The 18,872-nt window shown below is 44.7% G+C and overlaps 1 protein-coding gene across 1 annotated transcript; it reads left to right on the forward strand.

Annotated features, from left to right (window-relative positions):
• Nucleotides 1-1,652: 1,652 nt before the first annotated feature.
• On the forward strand, nucleotides 1,653-18,751 carry LOC110535080 (transmembrane protein 47). Its single transcript, XM_021619978.3, has 3 exons — nucleotides 1,653-2,141; nucleotides 15,807-15,947; nucleotides 16,127-18,751. The coding sequence occupies exons 1-3, from the start codon at nucleotides 1,916-1,918 to the stop codon at nucleotides 16,303-16,305; spliced, it is 546 nt and encodes a 181-aa protein (XP_021475653.1). The 5' UTR covers nucleotides 1,653-1,915; the 3' UTR covers nucleotides 16,306-18,751.
• Nucleotides 18,752-18,872: the final 121 nt, after the last annotated feature.

Below are 18,872 nucleotides of genomic sequence, written 5' to 3' on the forward strand. Positions count from 1 at the left end.
ACTTGTATTTAAGAGCAATTGGAGGCCACGGAAGGAGAGTTGTATGGCATTGAAGCTCGCCTGGAGGGTTGTTAACACAGTGTCCAAAGAAGGGCCAGAAGTATACAGAATGGTGTCATCTGCGTAGAGGTGGATCAGAGACTCACCAGCAGCAAGAGCGATCTCATTGATGTATACAGAGAAGAGAGTCGGTCCAAGAATTGAACCCTGTGGCACCCCCATAGAGACTGCCAGAGGTCCGGAGAGCAGACCCTCCGATTTGACACACTGAACTCTATCAGAGAAGTAGTTGGTGAACCAGGCGAGCCAATCATTTGAGAAACCAAGGCTGTCGAGTCTGCCGATGAGGATGTGGTGATTGACAGAGTCGAAAGCCTTGGCCAGATCAATGAATACGGCTGCACAGTAATGTTTCTTATCGATGGCGGTTAAGATATCATTTAGGACCTTGAGCGTGGCTGAGGGGCACCCATGACCAGCTCTGAAACCAGATTGCATAGCAGAGAGGGTATGGTGAGATTCTAAATGGTCGGTAATCTGTTTGTTGACTTGGCTTCCGAAGACCTTAGAAAGGCAGGGTAGGATAGATATAGGTCTGTAGCAGTTTGGGTCAAGAGTGTCCCCCCTTTGAAAAGGGGGATGACCGCAGCTGCTTTCCAATCTTTGGGAATCTCAGACGACACGAGAGAGAGGTTGAACAGGCTAGTAATAGGGGTGGCAACAATTTCGGCAGATAATTTTATTAAGCTTATTTGTAGGGGTCCAGATTTTGCAGCGCTTTCAGAACATCAGCTGACTGGATTTGGGAGAAGGAGAAATGGGGAAGGCTTGGGCGAGTTGCTGTGGGGGGTGCAGTGCTGTTGACCAGGGTAGGGGTAGCCAGGTGGAAAGCATGGCTAGCCGTAGAAAAATGCTTATTGAAATTCTCAATTATAATGGATTTATCAGTGGTGACCGAGTTTCCTATCTTCAGTGCAGTGGGCAGCTGGGAGGAGGTATTCTTATTCTCCATTGACTTCACAGTGTCCCAGAACTTTTTTGAGTTAGTGTTGCAGGAAGCAAATTTCTGCTTGAAAAACATACATATGTTGTTTCCCCGCTTTTTATGGAAACCCAAAGCATGCCGTGTCCGTTATGCTGACACAGCACCGTGGAGATACAGATTTGTTTTGCCTCTATTTTTATATAGAGGCATAACACTAAGACGGAAGGGGTTAACGTTTTAATTGAGGGGGCTACGCCGCTTGTGCCCAGTGTGATGAGTAATTCAGTTTATAAGCTTAGGAAAAGCCTATTCATTTTTAGTTTATTTACTTGTCACAACATATTAAATTCACAGTGTCTAATCAAACTCCAGTCCATGATCACATTTGACTGTAATTTGAAATTGACACTCAACACATCAGCTATGGGTCGAAAGATGATGGGAGTGAAATGAACGATGAATCATATGAAATAATTGCACTTGTCAGAAAACCCCAGAACCCCAGAAATACCCCCCCCCCCCCCCCCCCCCCCACCCTAAAAATCAATAATAGCTAATTACTGGATACTTCTTTGTGGAAATAAGAATCGGTTAGGTTCAATTATAAAAATGCGATTTCATATCCCCTGTTTCCCTCTGAGAGAGGGGGGGGGGGGGGGGGGGATTTGGCCAACCTCTGGAAAGAGACTGCCGGAAATCCAGAGAGAGACCTAGGCACTAGGACCCTGCAGGTGCCTCTCTGTGATATTTCAGCAATGTTCAGTGCGCTCGGACGACTCGCTTCAGCAGTAGTGATACGGTAGCTGCAGCAGCGTCCCTGACGCGCTGCCCACCCTCCACTCTCAGCAGGGGAGAATTACGAAATTCTTGGTTTGAGACCCAACCGCCAGCCCACGGTCCTCGGAGAAAGCTACTTTTGTTTACCATCCCATGGCTTCATCCGTGAGTGGAACGGAGGAGGTGCGCGTGTCGGCGTTGACACCGCTGAAGTTGGTGGGCTTGGTGTGCGTCTTCCTTGCGCTCTGCCTGGATGTCGGGGCGGTGTTGAGCCCCGCGTGGGTAACGGCGTATAACCAGTACTACCTGTCTCTGTGGGAGTCCTGCTGGAAGCCTGTCAACTCGGACACATGGCAGTGCAACACAACGCTCGAGACTGGTGAGAGAGACCTGCCTCCTGTTCACTAATGTCAATAGACCTATTACTCTTTTTACTGTTCAGAATGCACATATGCATCTATACTGTGTTTATGTTGAGGTACAAATTGATAGGGTTCTATTTTGGGGACATTTTGAGGGATTATTTTTTTGTTTGTTTCAATGCCCATGATGATATGCTATGCATCCATTGAGGAACATATGAATTCAGAGATGAAAGGGACGCCTGCGGCTGAGTCTACTGGTGCGTCAGTACAATCACTTAATTTTTTCTCTGCTCAGTAATAATTTGTTGCAGCTGAAAGGTAAAGGCAAGAGCATAATTTTTCCCATCCAGTCTCTGCTATCAAATGTATGATGGACGCTCTAAAGTTGGCTTTTCAAAGTTTTAAATCGTTTATTTCAAACTTAAAGGACTTGTCATAATTAATTATGGGCATATAAAATATCCTTGACTTGCCCTCTTTTCTATTCGCCCAACCCACCACTAAATGATGTGGGAATTTTGTCCAGCTGGGGTTTATTGGGCTTTTGTTGCTGACAAAATGAGCCTTTGTTGGGGTTCCTCTGCTGGCCAAGGAGCAAGGGCAATTTTGAGAAGCGAACTCTCCAGAGATCCAAATGCTGAGAGATTAGTAACCAGGGAAACAAGTGGCACATTCTAGAAATGCTGTTTTCCCCATTGAAAAGGGGACTTATTTTTCATCCAGCATGGAAGTTTTTGTGGAAACGAGCTGTATTTCGATTACTCCACCAGGTGTTCAATGCGTCTTTCTATCTAGTTTGTTGGCTGCAGATAGTGTGCTGTGCAGTCAATGAATAAGTGTTTTTGTTTGTCTGAATACACTGTTTTTGTTTATGTGATGAGTATCCTAACTGAGGGGTCATTTTGGCACCGCTCTTCTCTCCTGTCACTCTGAGACAAAGTGCAGCTTGATTCCTTATAAAGACATGGAGTCTCTGTGTCACTAGCAGCCAGCATACCACAGTAACTGCACACAGCAAACTGCCCATTTCCTCAGTTTGGCCTTGCACTAGACTTAGGGATCAATTTGACTCACAGTAATCAGTCAGTCTCTCTCCCCAATATCTAAGTTTCCTCAGTGTCATGCCCAGGGTATTAAACAAATTGTGTTTGTATTGTATTTACCCGGTTGGTGCACTTTATAACACGTTCTGCTGGGTTGTTGTGTATACATGTGTATTCAGGGCCTACAAGCAGAATCAAATCAAATCAAATTTTATTTGTCACAGATGTTAGCAGATGTTAATGCGAGTGTAGCGAAATGCTTGTGCTTCTAGTTCCGACAATGCAGTAATAACCAACAAGTAATCTAACTAACAATTCCAAAACTACTGTCTTATACACAGTGTAAGGGGATAAAGAATATGTACATAAAGATATATGGATGAGTGATGGTACAGAGCAGCATAGGCAAGATACAGTAGATGGTATCGAGTACAGTATATACATATGAGATGAGTATGTAAACAAAGTGGCATAGTTGAAGTGGCTAGTGATACATGTATTACATAAGGATGCAGTAGATGATATAGAGTACAGTATATACGTATGCATATGAGATGAATAATGTAGGGTATGTAAACATTATATTAGGTAGCATTGTTTAAAGTGGCTAGTGATATATTTTACATTTCCCATCAATTCCCATTATTGAAGTGGCTGGAGTTGAGTCAGTGTGTTGGCAGCAGCCACTCAATGTTAGTGATGGCTTAACAGTCTGATGGCCTTGAGATAGAAGCTGTTTTTCAGTCTCTCGGTCCCAGCTTTGATGCACCTGTACTGACCTCGCCTTCTGGATGATCGCGGGGTGAACAGGCAGTGGCTCGGGTGGTTGTTGTCCTTGATGATCTTTATGGCCTTCCTGTAACATTGGGTGGTGTAGGTGTCCTGGAGGGCAGGTAGTTTGCCCCCGGTGATGCGTTGTGCAGACCTCACTACACTCTGGAGAGCCTTACGGTTGTGGGCGGAGCAGTTGCCGTACCAGGCGGTGATACAGCCCGCCAGGATGCTCTCGATTGTGCATCTGTAGAAGTTTGTGAGTGCTTTTGGTGACAAGCCAAATTTCTTCAGCCTCCTGAGGTTGAAGAGGCGCTGCTGCGCCTTCTTCACGATGCTGTCTGTGTGAGTGGACCAATTCAGTTTGTCTGTGATGTGTATGCCGAGGAACTTAAAACTTACTACCCTCTCCACTACTGTTCCATCGATGTGGATAGGGGGGTGTTCCCTCTGCTGTTTCCTGAAGTCCACAATCATCTCATTAGTTTTGTTGACGTTGAGTGTGAGGTTATTTTCCTGACACCACACTCCGAGGGCCCTCACCTCCTCCCTGTAGGCCGTCTCGTCGTTGTTGGTAATCAAGCCTACCACTGTTGTGTCGTCCGCAAACTTGATGATTGAGTTGGAGGCGTGCGTGGCCACGCAGTCGTGGGTGAACAGGGAGTACAGGAGAGGGCTCAGAACGCACCCTTGTGGGGCCCCAGTGTTGAGGATCAGCGGGGTGGAGATGTTGCCTACTCTCACCACCTGGGGGCGGCCCGTCAGGAAGTCCAGTACCCAGTTGCACAGGGCGGGATCGAGACCCAGGGTCTCGAGCTTGATGACGAGCTTGGAGGGTACTATGGTGTTGAATGCCGAGCTGTAGTCGATGAACAGCATTCTCACATAGGTATTCCTCTTGTCCAGATGGGTTAGGGCAGTGTGCAGTGTGGTTGAGATTGCATCGTCTGTGGACCTATTTGGGCGGTAAGCAAATTGGAGTGGGTCTAGGGTGTCAGGTAGGGTGGAGGTGATGTGGTCCTTGACTAGTCTCTCAAAGCACTTCATGATGACGGAAGTGAGTGCTACGGGGCGGTAGTCGTTTAGCTCAGTTACCTTAGCTTTCTTGGGAACAGGAACAATGGTGGCCCTCTTGAAGCATGTGGGAACAGCAGACTGGTATAGGGATTGATTGAATATGTCCGTAAACACACCGGCCAGCTGGTCTGCGCATGCTCTGAGGGCGCGGCTGGGGATGCCGTCTGGGCCAGCAGCCTTGCGAGGGTTAACACGTTTAAATGTTTTACTCACCTCGGCTGCAGTGAAGGAGAGTCCGCATGTTTTCGTTGCAGGTCGTGTCAGTGGCACTGTATTGTCCTCAAAGCGGGCAAAAAAGTTATTTAGTCTGCCTGGGAGCAAGACATCCTGGTCCGTGACTGGGCTGGTTTTCTTCTTGTAGTCCGTGATTGACTGTAGACATACCTCTTGTGTCTGAGCCGTTGAATTGAGATTCTCTATACTGACGCTTAGCTTGTTTGATAGCCTTTCACGCGAACGCTGCCATCAATCCACGGTTTCTGGTTAGGGAATGTTTTAATCGTTGCTATGGGAACGACATCTTCAACGCACGTTCTAATGAACTCGCACACCGAATCAGCGTATTCGTCAATGTTGTTATCTGACGCAATACGAAACATATCCCAGTCCACGTGATGGAAGCAGTCTTGGAGTGTGGAATCAGCTTGGTCGGACCAGCGTTGGACAGACCTCAGCGTGGGAGCTTCTTGTTTTAGTTTCTGTCTGTAGGCAGGGATCAGCAAAATGGAGTCATGGTCAGCTTTTCCGAAAGGAGGGCGGGGCAGGGCCTTATATGCGTCGCGGAAGTTAGAATAACAATGATCCAAGGTTTTTCCAGCCTTGGTTGCGCAATCGATATGCTGATACAATTTAGGGAGTCTTGTTTTCAGACTAGCCTTGTTAAAATCCCCAGCTATAATGAATGCAGCCTCAGGATGTATGGATTCCAGTTTGCAAAGAGTCAAATAAAGTTTGTTCAGAGCCATCGATGTGTCTGCTTGGGGGGGAATAAATACGGCTGTGATTATAATCGAAGAGAATTCTCTTGGTAGATAATGCGGTCTACATTTGATTGTGAGGAATTCTAAATCAGGTGAACAGAAGGATTTGAGTTCCTGTATGTTTCTGTGATCACACCACGTCTCGTTAGCCATAAGGCATACGCCCCCGCCCCTCTTCTTACCAGAAAGATGTTTGTTTCTGTCCGCACAATGCGTGGAGAAACCCGCTGGCTGCACCGCCTCCGATAGCGTCTCTCCAGTGAGCCATGTTTCCGTGAAGCAAAGAACGTTAGTCTCTGATGTCCCTCTGGAATGCTACCCTTGCTCGGATTTCATCAACCTTGTTGTCAAGAGACTGGACATTGGCGAGAAGAATGCTAGGGAGTGGTGCACGATGTGCCCGTCTCCGGAGTCTGACCAGAAGACCGCCTCGTTTCCCTCTTTTATGGAGTCGTTTTTTTGGGTCGCCGGCTGGGATCCATTCCGTTGTCCTGGTTGAAAGGCAGAACACAGAATCCGCTTCGCGAAAATCATATTCTTGGTTGTACTGATGGTGAGTTGACGCTGATCTTATATTCAGTAGTTCTTCTCGACTGTATGTAATGAAACCTAAGATGACCTGGGGTACTAATGTAAGAAATAACACGTAAAAAAAAACAAAAAACTGCATAGTTTCCTAGGAACACGAAGCGAGGCGGCCATCTCTGTCAGCGCCATTGGTACACTCAGTAAGGAGTTCTGCTGGGTTGTTGTGTATAGATGTGTATTCAGGGCCTACAAGCAGGTTGGTACACTCGGTAAGGAGTTCTGCTGGGTTGTTGTGTATAGATGTGTATTCAGGGCCTACAAGCAGGTTGGTACACTCAGGAGTTCTGCTGGGTTGTTGTGTGTAGATGTGTATTCAGGGCCTACAAGCAGGTTGGTACACTCAGTAAGGAGTTCTGCAGGGTTGACGTGCATGCATAGATGTGCATACCATTAAAGATGCAGTGCAGGAACTTAAGCACTTACAAATTCCTAACATATCAGATAAAATGGATGACGTAGTACACAATTGTGCACAATTTTCAGGGGAGACATTTTGGCTCGTGAGCACTACTTTCAAAACTACTGAGAATATACAAAACCTCTGGGGTATCCCTTTTTAACATTTGGATATTACACTCAATCACACACATTCTCTATCTCTCTCTCTCTCTCTCTCTCTCACACACACACACACACACACGTGTAGACAGTCTCAGGAGTGTGAGACATTTTGCGCTGATGCCAAACCAGTGAGAGAGGAGAAACGAATGTGGAGTGAGTGTGTGAGTGAGTGCACTTAGCAGACACTACTCATCACTATTAGCGCTGATCTCAGTCCAGTCAGAGGTGAAGAAACTCTCCATAGTCTCCAGGTTCTGATCTGACACAGTTAATCCCCCTTATTGTCTCAGGCCGAGAGTGGCCCTGAAGGGATGCATAAAAAAATCAAGATAAAAAAAATAGAGATGACAGCTCCTGAAATGCACATAGGGAGATGTAATTAATGATCAGATTGGATCTCGCTAATCTCCATTTCCATCAATCATCATACAGAACCTAATCTGCATCCCAAATAGCACCCTATACTGTTTTTGACCAGAGCTCAGAAGTAGCCCACTACATAAGGAATAGGGTGTAATTTGGGACGCAGTCCTATATTAAAAGTTAGCGCTTCCTGTCCTTCTAGCACCGAGACTCCTGGCTGTATTTTTCTCACGCAGTATGTGTGTCTGTTCTAAATCTCTGAGCTTCTACAATGAGTTTCTGTATCCTGCTGTTACATAACTGATTGAGACTGATAACCACTGCAGTGGTTCCTGCAATTTCAGCCTTAGGATTTTTCTATTGGAAGTCAAAAACTTCTATTGGATATCAGACTTTAGAACCATTCCTAATATGATACACTTTGGAACCAATCCTATAGATTTTATCCTATAGGACAGGTTCCAAAATCTGATAGGATTCCAATACGAGAATCCAATAGAAAAACCCTATCGGATCCTATAAAATAGAATCCCAGAGGAGCCCGATAGGACTGGTTCCAAAATGTGATATGATTGAATCACTCCCATATTGCGGTGGTGTGTTGAAGAGGTTTGTTTACAGAATGGCACTTGTCCGGTTCAAGAAAGGGGAAACAAAATCCAAGCCCGGTTCAGAGTACTTCACTTACAAACCCCAAAAAATATTTTCGATAATCATTAAATTATATTTTGTGACAACTTGGTTTTGGCTCGCGGGTACAGGAATCACTCAAGGAAGTTCTTCCTCTTTTAAGCCGTCCTTTGTCTCTCAATGTCCTCTTCTGTACTTTTATCCTTTCTTCGTTCTAGATTTCTCCTTTCTTTGTCCCTCCTCCCTCCATTGTTTTCTTCGTGTGTAACTGCCCCCGTCCCTTCACCTGCGACGGTAATAAGGTGTTCGGGGAATCCTGTAACGTTGGAGGGGATTCCTGGAGTGGGAATCTCTTCTAACCAGTGATTAAAGAAATGATCGGATTCAGTGTGTCCTTTGAATAGTCTTAGTTTAAACAATGTAAACACACCAACAGTCTGCCCTCACTCTATTGATTTCGATATGATGAGTTAACAAAATAGTGTTATATTTAGCTTTAGGCGTTGGCGACATACTTGAAACAATGCAACAATCCACAATGTAGCTAGCTGTCTTATAAAAGGTGTCCTGTAACCAGTGATATGCAGTAAATATTCCCAGATTCCGTATGTTTTTTAATTTTTTTTTTAGTAAGGTTAGTTTGAACAGGGCGTGCAACCGTTCTGTTCATTTCAATGTGATATCAAAATGAGTGCTTGTCAAATAAGTGTTGCGGTTGCGTTCTCTGTCCGTTTAGGCCACATCCCCAAATCAAAATGCATCACTCCAAAGTGTAGCTGCTTGTCTCCAACAGGTGTTTCCAGGTTCCATGTGTTTTTGAGTTGTTAGTTTCAGCAGCGCATGCAATTCGATTTCTCCTCTAATCAATATGAGTGATTTTAATTGGCACTTGTCAAAACAACATGGTGCATATGCAGTTTATAAGGTGCTCCAAAAAATGAATAATATAAGTAATATGATTACTATTGTGGCACATATATGTGTAGTAGACTACAATTTATGTTTAGGTTTTCAAAACTGTTTATTGATGATTGATTTGGACACGACAAAAACGGTGTTTTGACATTGGGCTATTTATCAAAAGTTATTGTAACGGGAAGCGGCAACAGCATTATTTTCAACTTATGTTTTAGGAATTTAAATGGAACTTTTAACATTAATTTCCTACAGTATTTAATTAGGTAACAACTGCTGAATGAGTCCAACAACGTGATGTGATTGATTTATTTAGATCTACCAGAAATCATGAAAACGGGGTTGACTTTCCTATTATAAAGGCACATATATTTAGCAATAACAAACAAGATAAACATTTCTCATTTACTATAAAAATACAGTGACTCGAAAATAACATAGAAATGGCTTCAACATAGCTAGCTAGAGTTGAGCTGACAGCCGTTTTGCACTGTTTCACTGTGGTTTTAGTCATCAATCTAGCAAGAGGGCAATATTGTATTAATGTAGTAGTGTTTCCCCAACTAGAAAGTTATGACGTTTGGCTTTTACCTGGACTTGTTTATTTATATCTGAGAAAAATAACACTTTTCAACCCCTATGTTCTAGTATACAATCCAAGTGTAATAAAACGTATACAAATAAGATTAAATATATATATTCAATAATGAATCCTTTTCATACTGTATAATATGTACATATATAGTTCTACCCAAAATATTTACTTATGACAACAAAATATACTTTATTGTGTTAAATAAAGAGAAAAAAACATTCTAATAGGATTTTGTTTGGGGGTTACAAAATCCTACAAGATTTAGCAAAAAGGATCCAATCTGATTACTTTTGATTTACAATAAGAAAAAAAGTAGTCGAATAGGATTCTGATACAAGTGACACACAATCATATAGGATTGCGAGAATCCTAAAGGGTCCAATTGCTCCCGAGTGGCACAGTGGTCTAAGACACTGCATCTCAGTGCAAGACCTGCGGTACCTGGTTCGAATCCAGGCAGCATCACATCCGGCTGTGATTGGGAGTCCCATAGGAAGGCACACAATTGGCCCAGCGTTGTCTGTGTTTGGCCGGGGTAGGCCGTCCTTGTAAATAAGAATTTGTTCTTAACTGACTTGCCTAGTTAAATAAAGGTTACATATATATATTTTGTAAAGTCATCCAATAGCAATCTGATAGAGGTGACACAAAATCCTACAGGATTGTATTGGGAAAAAATCACGAATCCTATAGGATATTTTTGACTAGGGAGTTGCGGTCTGATAGGCAGAAAATGACCAAGATTACTGGTAGACACTATTTCTAATTATAGTGAACACAACATGTAAAGTGCTTGTTTCATGAGCTGAAATAAAAGATCCCAGCCTTTCATATGTATAAAAAGCTTATTTCTCTCATCCCTGTTAATGAGCATTTCTCCTTTGCCAAGATAATCTACCTGACAGGTGTGGCACATCAAGAAGTTGATTAAACAGCATGATCAATACACAGATGCACCTTGTGCTGGGGACAATAAAAGACCACTCTAAAATGTGCTGTCTTGTCACACAACCCAATGCCAGAGATGTGTCAAGTTTTGAGGGAGCGTGCAATTGGCATGCCGACTAAAGGAATGTCTACCAGAGCTGTTGCCAGATAATTGAATGTTAATTTCTCTACCATAAGTCGCTTCCAATGTCGTTTTTAGAGAATTTGGCAGTACTTCCAACCGGCCTCACAACCCACAGACCATGTGTAACCACTCCAGCCCAGGACCTCCACATCCGGCTTCTTCACCTGCAGGATCGTCTGAGACCAGCCAACCGGACAGCTGATGAAACTTCTGCACAGACTGTCAGAAACCATCTCAGGGAAGCTCATCTGTGTGCTCGTCGTCCTCACCAGTGTCTTGATCTGGCTGCAGTTCGTCGTTGTAGCTGACTTCAGTGGGCAAATTCTCACCTTCGATGGCCACTCACACGCTGGAGAAGTGTGCTCTTCATGGATGAATCCCAGTTTCAACTGTACCGGGCAGATGGCTTGTATGGCGTCGCTTGGGCGAACGGTTTGCTGATGTCAACGTTGTGAACAGAGCGCCCCATGGTGGGGTTTGGTATGGGCAGGCAAAAGCTACGGACAATGAACACAATTGCATTTTATTGATGGCAATTTGAATGCACAGAGATATCGTGACGAGATCCTGAGGCCCATTGACGTGCCATTCATCCGGCACCATCCCCTTATGTTCCCCTATGCAACATAGCCCCATGTTGCAAGGATCTGTACACAATTCCTGGAAGCTGAAAATGTCCCAGTTCTTCCATGGCCTGTATACTCACCAGACATGACACCCATTGACCATGTTTGGGATGCTCTGGATCGACATGCACAACAGCGTTTTCCAGTTCCTGACAATATCCAGCAACTTTGAAATTATTCCATGTTGCGTTTTTATATTGTTGTTCAGTCTAGCGACAAACCGGAGTTGGGTGAAGCTCCCACGGTCGGAGAGGCAGCCAATGAGGTCACTGGAAATGAGAGCAATATTTGGTCCATGAAGGGAATGTTTGTTTATGTTCGAGCAGCTCGACCTGTGGAATGATGTTTCCCCCCGACAAGAGTGGGAACTGTAGTTTAAGTAGCTTACACACAGTCACTTTAATCATTCCCGTCTGCCTTGCCGTAGAGGAAATGGTTTGCCATTCTGATTAAGCCACTTAGCTGTGAGTGTAACGAATATTATACATCTTCTATTGGCCGTTTTAATTGATATGTCCAAGCTATTTCTAACACACATGCATCCAGACGCACACGCACCTCTTCTTCTAATTGAAAAACAATCTATTTTCTCTGATGGTATTTACTTTGCCATTATGCCTTTTAAGTTAATCAACCTCATAACATCCCTTGTCTGTTTACATATACCATACCCCCACCCAGCCCACAGATTGTTGATGAACAAGTCTAGACTGTTGCTCCTAACAATAAAACATCTATATCCCTCAGTGGACATGAATGGACCTCCCAGTTAATTAAGAGTGTCTAGCAGCTAGCTATAATAGACATTTACATGTAGTCAATTAGCAGAAGCTCTTAACCAGAGAGACTTACAGCAGCAATTAGAGTAAAGTGCCTTGCTCAAGGGCACATCAACATATATATATTTTTTTACCTTGTCAGCTCAGGGACTTGAACCTGCAACGTTTCAGTTACTGACCCAATACTCTTATCCACTAGGCTGCCTGCCGCCTCTAAGACTAAGCTTGTAAACATTTTATGGTGGAGGGTGAAGTTGCCCCACTAATGGTTAAGGTCAAGATTGGGGAAGGGTCTGGGTAGCCATTTGATTAGATGTTCAGGAGTCTTATGGCTTGGTGGTAGAAGCTGTTTAGAAGCCTCTTGGACCTAGACTTGGCTCCAGTACCGCTTGCCCTGCGGCAGCAGAGAACAATCTATGACTAGGGTGTCTGGAGTCTTTGACAATGTTTAGGGTCTTCCTCTGACACCGCCTGGTATAGAGGTCCTGGATGGTAGGAAGCTTGGCCCCAGTGATGTACTGGGCCGTACGCACTACCCTCTGTAGTGGCTTGTGGTCGGAGGCTGAGCAGTTGCCATACGAGATGGTGATTTAACCAGTCAGGATGCTCTTGATGGTGCAGCTGTAGAACATTTTGAGAATCTGAGGACCCATGCCAAATCTTTTCAGTCTCCTGAGGGGGAATAGGTTTCGCTGTGCCCTCTTCACATCTTGGTGTGTTTGGACTATGTTAGTTTGTTGGTCATGTGGATGTTAAGGAACTTGAAGCTCATTCCCATACACAAGGTGGTTGGATATAGAAATCCAGTAGTTTCTCCCCTCTGTCTCCCAGCCTCCTGTGTCTCTAGCCCCCCTCTCCTATCCTTGTTAGCATTCCAGCAAGGACAGAGTGCTATTCTAGTCTATACTTTAGATGAGTGATTTGGAGTACTTCTTGAAACTGCTGCTGACTTTGCATCGAGCAGGCAGGAGGGACATACATTATCCAGTCACCCAGAGAATAACAGTCTACTTCTGCACTGGGACAGAGAGAGGGGGACATACATTATCCAGTCACCCAGAGAATAACAGTCTACGTCTGCACTGGGACAGAGAGAGGGCTACATACATTATCCAGTCACCCAGAGAATAACAGTCTACTTCTGCACTGGGACAGAGAGAGGGGGACATACATTATCCAGTCACCCAGAGAATAACAGTCTACGTCTGCACTGGGACAGAGAGAGGGGGACATACATTATCCAGTCACCCAGAGAATAACAGTCTACGTCTGCACTGGGACAGAGAGAGGGGGACATACATTATCCAGTCACCCAGAGAATAACAGTCTACGTCTGCACTGGGACAGAGAGAGGGGGACATACATTATCCAGTCACCCAGAGAATAACAGTCTACGTCTGCACTGGGACAGAGAGAGGGGGACATACATTATCCAGTCACCCAGAGAATAACAGTCTACGTCTGCACTGGGACAGAGAGAGGGGGACATTCATTATCCAGTCACCCAGAGAATAACAGTCTACTTCTGCACTGGGACAGAGAGAGGGGTACATACATTATCCAGTCACCCAGAGAATAACAGTCTACTTCTGCACTGGGACAGAGAGAGGGACACACATTATCCATTCACCCAGAGAATAACAGTCTACTTCTGCACTGGGACAGAGAGAGGGGTACATACATTATCCAGTCACCCAGAGAATAACAGTCTACGTCTGCACTGGGACAGAGAGAGGGGGACATACATTATCCAGTCACCCAGAGAATAACAGTCTACGTCTGCACTGGGACAGAGAGAGGGGGACATACATTATCCAGTCACCCAGAGAATAACAGTCTACGTCTGCACTGGGACAGAGAGAGGGGGACATACATTATCCAGTCACCCAGAGAATAACAGTCTACGTCTGCACTGGGACAGAGAGAGGGGGACATACATTATCCAGTCACCCAGAGAATAACAGTCTACGTCTGCACTGGGACAGAGAGAGGGGGACATACATTATCCAGTCACCCAGAGAATAACAGTCTACGTCTGCACTGGGACAGAGAGAGGGGGACATACATTATCCAGTCACCCAGAGAATAACAGTCTACGTCTGCACTGGGACAGAGAGAGGGGGACATTCATTATCCAGTCACCCAGAGAATAACAGTCTACTTCTGCACTGGGACAGAGAGAGGGGTACATACATTATCCAGTCACCCAGAGAATAACAGTCTACTTCTGCACTGGGACAGAGAGAGGGACACACATTATCCATTCACCCAGAGAATAACAGTCTACTTCTGCACTGGGACAGAGAGAGGGGTACATACATTATCCAGTCACCCAGAGAATAACAGTCTACGTCTGCACTGGGACAGAGAGAGGGGGACATACATTATCCAGTCACCCAGAGAATAACAGTCTACTTCTGCACTGGGACAGAGAGAGGGGTACATACATTATCCAGTCACCCAGAGAATAACAGTCTACTTCTGCACTGGGACAGAGAGAGGGACACACATTATCCATTCACCCAGAGAATAACAGTCTACTTCTGCACTGGGATTCATTAAGAGGCCTAGCAGTGAGCGAGAGGGAGAGAGACAGTTTGTGTGTTTAGTTTTCATTCATTTTTTTGCTGTGTTGGGTACAAATGTGATTTTAGTGCAGGTTTAACATTCTTGGACCATACTGTCGACATGATCATTAGGTTAATAACCCAGATCCTCAGAATACTCTTCCCATGAGGAATAAGAAGCCTTCTGTTGCCAGATGGTGTGGGTGGAATGCCAGACCTTCATGTCGATGTCTGTGTCATGTTTCACTGTGGCTGTGTACTTGGTCATGTCTGTCATTTTTCACTGTGGCTGTGTACTTGGTCATGTCTGTGTCATTTTTCACTGTGGCTGTGTACTTGGTCATGTCTGTGTCATTTTTCACTGTGGCTGTGTACTTGGTCATGTCTGTGTCATTTTTCACTGTGGCTGTGTACTTGGTCATGTCTGTGTCATGTTTCACTGTGGCTGTGTACTTGGTCATGTCTGTGTCATGTTTCACTGTGGCTGTGTACTTGGTCATGTCTGTGTCATGTTTCACTGTGGCTGTGTACTTGGTCATGTCTGTGTCATTTTTCACTGTGGCTGTGTACTTGGTCATGTCTGTGTCATTTTTCACTGTGGCTGTGTACTTGGTCATGTCTGTGTCATTTTTCACTGTGGCTGTGTACTTGGTCATGTCTGTGTCATTTTTCACTGTGGCTGTGTACTTGGTCATGTCTGTCATTTTTCACTGTGGCTGTGTACTTGGTCATGTCTGTGTCATTTTTCACTGTGGCTGTGTACTTGGTCATGTCTGTGTCATTTTTCACTGTGGCTGTGTACTTGGTCATGTCTGTGTCATTTTTCACTGGCTGTGTACTTGGGCATGTCTGTGTCATTTTTCACTGTGGCTGTGTACTTGGGCATGTCTGTGAGACTTCGCATTGCAATGTTACAGACTCGCTCTTTTGCTCTCTCTCTAGCCAATAAAATAGGGAGGTGCTTGAGTGCGTTCAGACTTATTTTTTTACCAATTTCTCTCTTTCAAATAGAGGTGCTACAGTGTGTTCAGTACAGATCCATAATACATAACTGAGCAGGGTTTTCTACGCTCTCTCTCTGTGCCCCCCGCCCTCCTGTCTCTCCCTCTCAGACTGGCAGATTGCCACGTTGGCCCTGTTGCTGGGTGGTGCTGCCCTCATCCTGTTCTCCTTCCTGGTTGCCCTGGTGTCAGTGTGTGTCGGCTCCAGGAGCCGCTGCTACAGGCCTGTCGCTGTCTTGCTGTCCGCTGCAGGTACAGTATGGCATGAATACATGCACACACATCTTCAAACAGACACACACAGTACATGCATACTGTACACAGCACACACACACAGTTTGTTATAACTAGAGAATCTTCATTTTTCTCTGATCTTGTCATTTCATGTGCTTCGCTTCTTCTCTCTGCTTCACTCCCTTACTCTGTAACAGTGGTGCTTCAGGTCTGCAGTCTGGTCCTCTACACCATTAAGTTCATTGAGACGGTCAGCTTGAGGATAAACCACGAGTTTAACTGGGGCTATGGCCTGGCCTGGGGGGCCACCATCTTCTCCTTCGGAGGGGCCATTCTCTATTGCCTCAACCCCAAGAACTATGAAGACTACTACTAAACCCTGCAAGAGGAGAAGAGAGCCCTCTACACAACTTCATGCCCCCCCCCCCCCCCCCGGGCTATGCTCTGAACTTAGTCTGTTTTATGTAACTGGTAGAGAAAATAAATATTCACAGAAAAAATGTTGGCGAATTAACAACAGTAGTGTCTATAGGTTCCATTCAGACCATCATACAATTGTACTGTACCAGATGGTTGGCTCACAGGCTTAAAGGGACACTCTTACTCATATTATGATGTTGTGTTCTCCAAGGGAATCTCTGCCTGTGTTGTGACTGATGTCTGCTATAGGCTAAGTGGTAAGGCTGAAGAGCCAATCAGACAGTTCGATGGAATCCTAATGTCCAATAAGATACATCAGTGAAACCATGTCAGGTCCGCTTTATGATAGGAACTTCAGCAGGAGTTGGCAGGCACAATGCTTTGTTATTAATGACCAATCAAAGAAGAGACCGGTGAGAGTGCTGGACATAGACCAATCAGAGAGCAGAAGGATAGTCCAGGTGGACAGATTGATCTTGAGGAGGAAAGAAGTAGAATATGAGACTCACCTAAGGAAAGGAATCAAGGATGCATACCTTCACCCCCACTAACATACTGGACAAAAATACAAACGCAACAGTTTCAAGGATTTTACTGAGTTACAGTTCGTATAAGGAAATACGTCAACTTTAATTAATTAATTAGGCCCTAATATATGGATTTCATATGACTGCAGGGGAGCAGCCATGCATGGGCTGGGAGGGCATAGGTCCACCCACTGTGGAGCCAGGCCCAGCCAATCTGAATGAGTTTTTCTCCACAATAGGGCTTTATTACAGATGGAAATACTCCTCAGTTTCATCAGCTGTCCAGGTGTCTGGTCTCAGATGATCCTGCAGGTGAAGAAGCCGGATGTGGAGGTCCTGGGCTGGCGTGGTTACACATGGTCTGTGATTTGGGCGTACTGCCAAATTCTCTAAAATTAAGTTGTAGGTTGCTTATGGTAAGGTAGAGGAATTAACATTACATTATCTGGCAACCGCTCTAGTAGAAATTCCTGCAGTCCGCAAGCCAATTACACGCTCCCTCAACTTGAGAGATCTGTGTGTATTGTGCGACAAAACTGCACATTTTAGAGTGGCCTTTTAAAGTCCCCAGCACAAGGTGCACCTGTGTAATGATCATGCCGTTTAATCAGCTTGATATACCACACCTGTCAGGTATATCTTGGCAAAGGAGAAATGCTCACTAACAGGGATGTAAACACATTTGTGCATAAAATTGGAGCGAGATAAGCTTTTTGTGTATGAAAAATTACTGAGATCTTTTATTTCAGCTCATGAAACATGGGACCAACACTTTACATGTCGCGTTTATATTTTTGTTCAGTATATTTGATTACCTTTGTCTTTATTTCATCTGTGGTAATCTAAAAGAGGACTGGATGGGTTCAGGCAGGCAACATAGGCGTTTAACTGGTGGTTTTCTTTCACATGAAGGGGAGGTGACAAGGAGAGGAAGCCACTATAGACTATTGGTACACGCCCCAATGCCACAAACAAGAGATGGTATAATTGGTTAGGCCAGAGGCCACGACACATTCCAGGCAAAATATTACTGGTTAAACATTAGCTCAGGCTACACAAAACCATTAAGTAGCGGTAAGGCATAATCGAAGACTGTGCGGCCTAACCCCAGCTGTGCCGGGTTCAGATAACAGCAGTTGATATGTAACTATGTACAGTAGTTTGAGTTGGTTTTGTGTTAAATGCTTTAATATAGTGTAGTAGATAAGGTGTATGAAGAAGGAAATTGACCAGTGTTGTAGTGTGTGGGGCCTGAAGTGATATGATCAAACAGCCAGGGGAGGACGGCTCATAATGGCTGGAACGGCGTCAAACCATGTTTGATACCACTCCGCTCCTGCCGTTACCCCATCCTCCCCAATTAAGGTGCCACCAACCACGTTTGCACTCACATACTTCCCATGTGATGCCTCTTGGGCCACACTAGATGTCTCCCAAATGGCACCCTATTCCCTATATAGTTCACTACTGACAAGGGGCCCTGGTCAAAAGTAGTGCACTATGTGAGGAATAGGGTGCCATTTGGGACACAGTAGAGCTTAAAGTCCTCTTAATACTGCACTATTATAGAAAATGTTTTGAATATACTCTCATCCATAACTTAAAAATAAAGTCTTTACATTAAAAATACATGTCAATGAAGAGAGTAGGAACGCTTGAGGTAGAAATGTGGGAGTGTAAAGGAGTAACGAGGTGTGTGTGCTGAGAGTGACTCAACATCTGCATTGCTTGCTGTTTGGGGTTTTAGGCTGGGTTTCTGTACAGCACTTTGTGACATCAGCTGAAGTAAGAAGGGCTTTATAAATCCATTTGATTGCTGATGTGTCTGATGCCTACTGCTTTGTTTACTAATACAATAAAACTGGCCATGAAAAAGACTTGTGTGTTTAATTTGCATTAGGGGACAACCCAGTCAAAGCAAGCAGTAGCGCATTCAAGGCCCAGTGCAGTCTAAATCTAGATTCTGTGTTTTACATTCATTTCCACACAAGGTTGG

The sequence above is a fragment of the Oncorhynchus mykiss genome, chromosome 1 (assembly GCF_057628025.1).
Source record: "Oncorhynchus mykiss isolate SJ-2025 chromosome 1, ASM5762802v1, whole genome shotgun sequence".
NCBI lineage: Eukaryota > Metazoa > Chordata > Actinopteri > Salmoniformes > Salmonidae > Oncorhynchus > Oncorhynchus mykiss.

What these genes read in the sequence shown, in the direction of transcription:
- LOC110535080 (XM_021619978.3), top strand. Translation starts at nt 1,916, where the DNA reads ATGGCTTCATCCGTGAGTGGAACGGAGGAGGTGCGCGTGTCGGCGTTG. An exon ending in CAACACAACGCTCGAGACTG is followed by an intron (nt 2,142 to 15,806) that starts GTGAGAGAGACC and finishes TCTCCCTCTCAG; the next exon opens with ACTGGCAGATTGCCACGTTG. An exon ending in TGTCTTGCTGTCCGCTGCAG is followed by an intron (nt 15,948 to 16,126) that starts GTACAGTATGGC and finishes ACTCTGTAACAG; the next exon opens with TGGTGCTTCAGGTCTGCAGT.